Source organism: Nannochloropsis gaditana (assembly GCF_000240725.1).
Source record: "Nannochloropsis gaditana CCMP526 unplaced genomic scaffold scaffold064, whole genome shotgun sequence".
Taxonomy (NCBI): domain Eukaryota; class Eustigmatophyceae; order Eustigmatales; family Monodopsidaceae; genus Microchloropsis; species Microchloropsis gaditana.
In genome coordinates this window covers 13,831-15,762 of record NW_005803889.1, presented here as the reverse complement: position 1 = coordinate 15,762, position 1,932 = coordinate 13,831, and the positions used below count along the sequence as shown (strand labels likewise).

The 1,932-nt window shown below is 56.0% G+C and overlaps 1 protein-coding gene across 1 annotated transcript in view; it reads right to left on the bottom strand.

Annotated features, from left to right (window-relative positions):
* NGA_0515200 (uncharacterized protein) overlaps positions 1-1,108 on the bottom strand; it is a gene marked incomplete at its 3' end in the record, with an annotated part of 1,483 nt that extends 375 nt beyond the window's left edge. The window contains exons 1-2 of the mRNA XM_005855971.1: positions 691-1,108; positions 51-469 (exon numbers count right to left, since the gene is read on the bottom strand). Of these exons, the coding sequence (XP_005856033.1) occupies positions 51-469; positions 691-1,069 (798 nt within the window). The 5' untranslated portion in view covers positions 1,070-1,108. The remainder of the gene's footprint in view (positions 1-50; positions 470-690) is intronic.
* Between the last annotated feature and the right edge of the window lie 824 nt (positions 1,109-1,932).

The following is a 1,932-nucleotide window of genomic DNA, read 5'->3' as shown; positions in this document are numbered from 1 at the left end:
AAGGAGTGTCCACCGTGGACGCACCCGTCTCCGGGGGTGGGGCTTCATACCTGTGCGTCGATCAAGACCAGTTTTTTAACGGCTTCCGGGTAGGTGTGGGCAAAATCCACGGCGGCCGCACCTCCCAAGGAGGCACCCACCAAGACCATCGGGCGTTCTTTGAGGACGTGCACCCAGAACGCGTGCAAATATTCGCGTTTGGCCTCTGCGGAGAAATCTTGCACCCCTCGGAGTTGACTGAACCCCCACCCCATCATATCTACTGCATAAGCGTCCAAATAGGGAGAGAGGAGGGGATGGAGGCGTCGGTACTCCAGACAGGAAGAATCGAAGCCGTGGAGAAGGAGGACGGGAGGGTGGGAGGAGGAGGTGGAGGAGGGGGAGGAAGGAAGGGGGGCAACCCCTGTGGCGCGGACGTAGCCGGTGGGCGAGATGGAGGTAGAAACGGGAAGATCCCATGACCGCATGGCTGTGTACGAGGTGACAAGGAGGGGCAAAGACAGGATGGAGGGGTTGAGAATGTGTGTGATGTCTTCGCGGTGTGCCTCGCGAACGCACGGGTGGAAATGTGCGCGACAGACAGGGTGGTGAGTGGCATAGACATGGGAGGTGGTACTGAAGACCTGGAAGGGAAACGTATGACGAGGCATGTACGATCAAGACAGAAATAGAAGTCATGTTGAAGCCCACCTTGAAGCATGTCTCTGCAGGCTATCTCTTCGATCTCATCGAGAAATCGTTGAGGGACATCCTCAAAGCCATGGGAAAAACCTTCATCATATGGCCGATTTGGGGTGGAGGAGGAGGAAGAGGAAAGAACCTGCAAAGTTGGTCGTTGGTGCCGTGGATGATACGGTTGTATGGACGAGGACGCCGTAGGACGGACGAAGGCGTGAGGAGGGCTAAAGACGGTGCAAAAGGAGGAAAAGGAGGGGAGGGACGGAGAGGAGGGGAAGGTCGGGTCCCGACATGGCAAGCATGGGGAGGAAAACGCCTGCGTTCGAAGCACGGGGCCAATCAGGAAAAAACACAATGGCAGCCAGTCAGCACCGCGCATCCTGGCAAACATTCGAGCGGTTCCTGTTTGTATTGTCGGGTGGGAGGGCGTCTCGTCAGTTTTAAAGGCAGGTAGGAAGGGGCAAAGCGTCACATTTTATGATCTTTGCGCCCGGTGGCCCGGGACCCGAAGGGCTGCCCGCTGCCCCTCCCTTCCAAATGCCAACTCGTGCCACCCCCGCGGCGCCTGCCGGGATCTGTGACATGCACGTGGGGCTCCGTGGTGGTTGGAAGGAGGTGAATGGGGAAGGGCGTGCGTGTTTTGGTCGATCGTACCAGGTCTTGTTTTTCCGCTTACGACGAGAGCCTCCTTGCTTCTTGCTCATCCGCCTCGTGCATCTCCTTGGGAATGAGGTGCCGTTTATTACATGCACACACGCCTTCAATTACCCCTTCGCACATCGCCACGATACCTACAGATAACGATGACTTTCTCCCGTGCTTGGCTCAATGCCTTGGAACAGATGCCGCGGTCGCAGGTAATGGATTCAATCGCACGGGGAGGATTGAGAAACCAGATGGGGTTCACGCGTGAGGCTTGGAGTCCAAAGGGAGGCAATTCGCGCGCGATCTCATTCAACCTCTTTTGATTAATCTATATATATATATATATATACATATATGTCTCAGGCCATCATAGGTGGACTCGGAGTTTCTCTCGTGGCGTCGGCCATTCTGTATGTGGGAGTGAACCGAGGCCGTAAGTCAGAACCGGAGGGGATAAGGCGGGCGACTGGTTTCGGGGTTGGTGCGCATGGGTTGCTAATCTCCTGATACACCGAGATTGACACATTCTGCATGGCGTAGAAAGGCAGCGCAAGAAAAGGGGAGGCATGTGATGAAGGACACGTTTCATAGCCCATCTCGTCCTTCTCC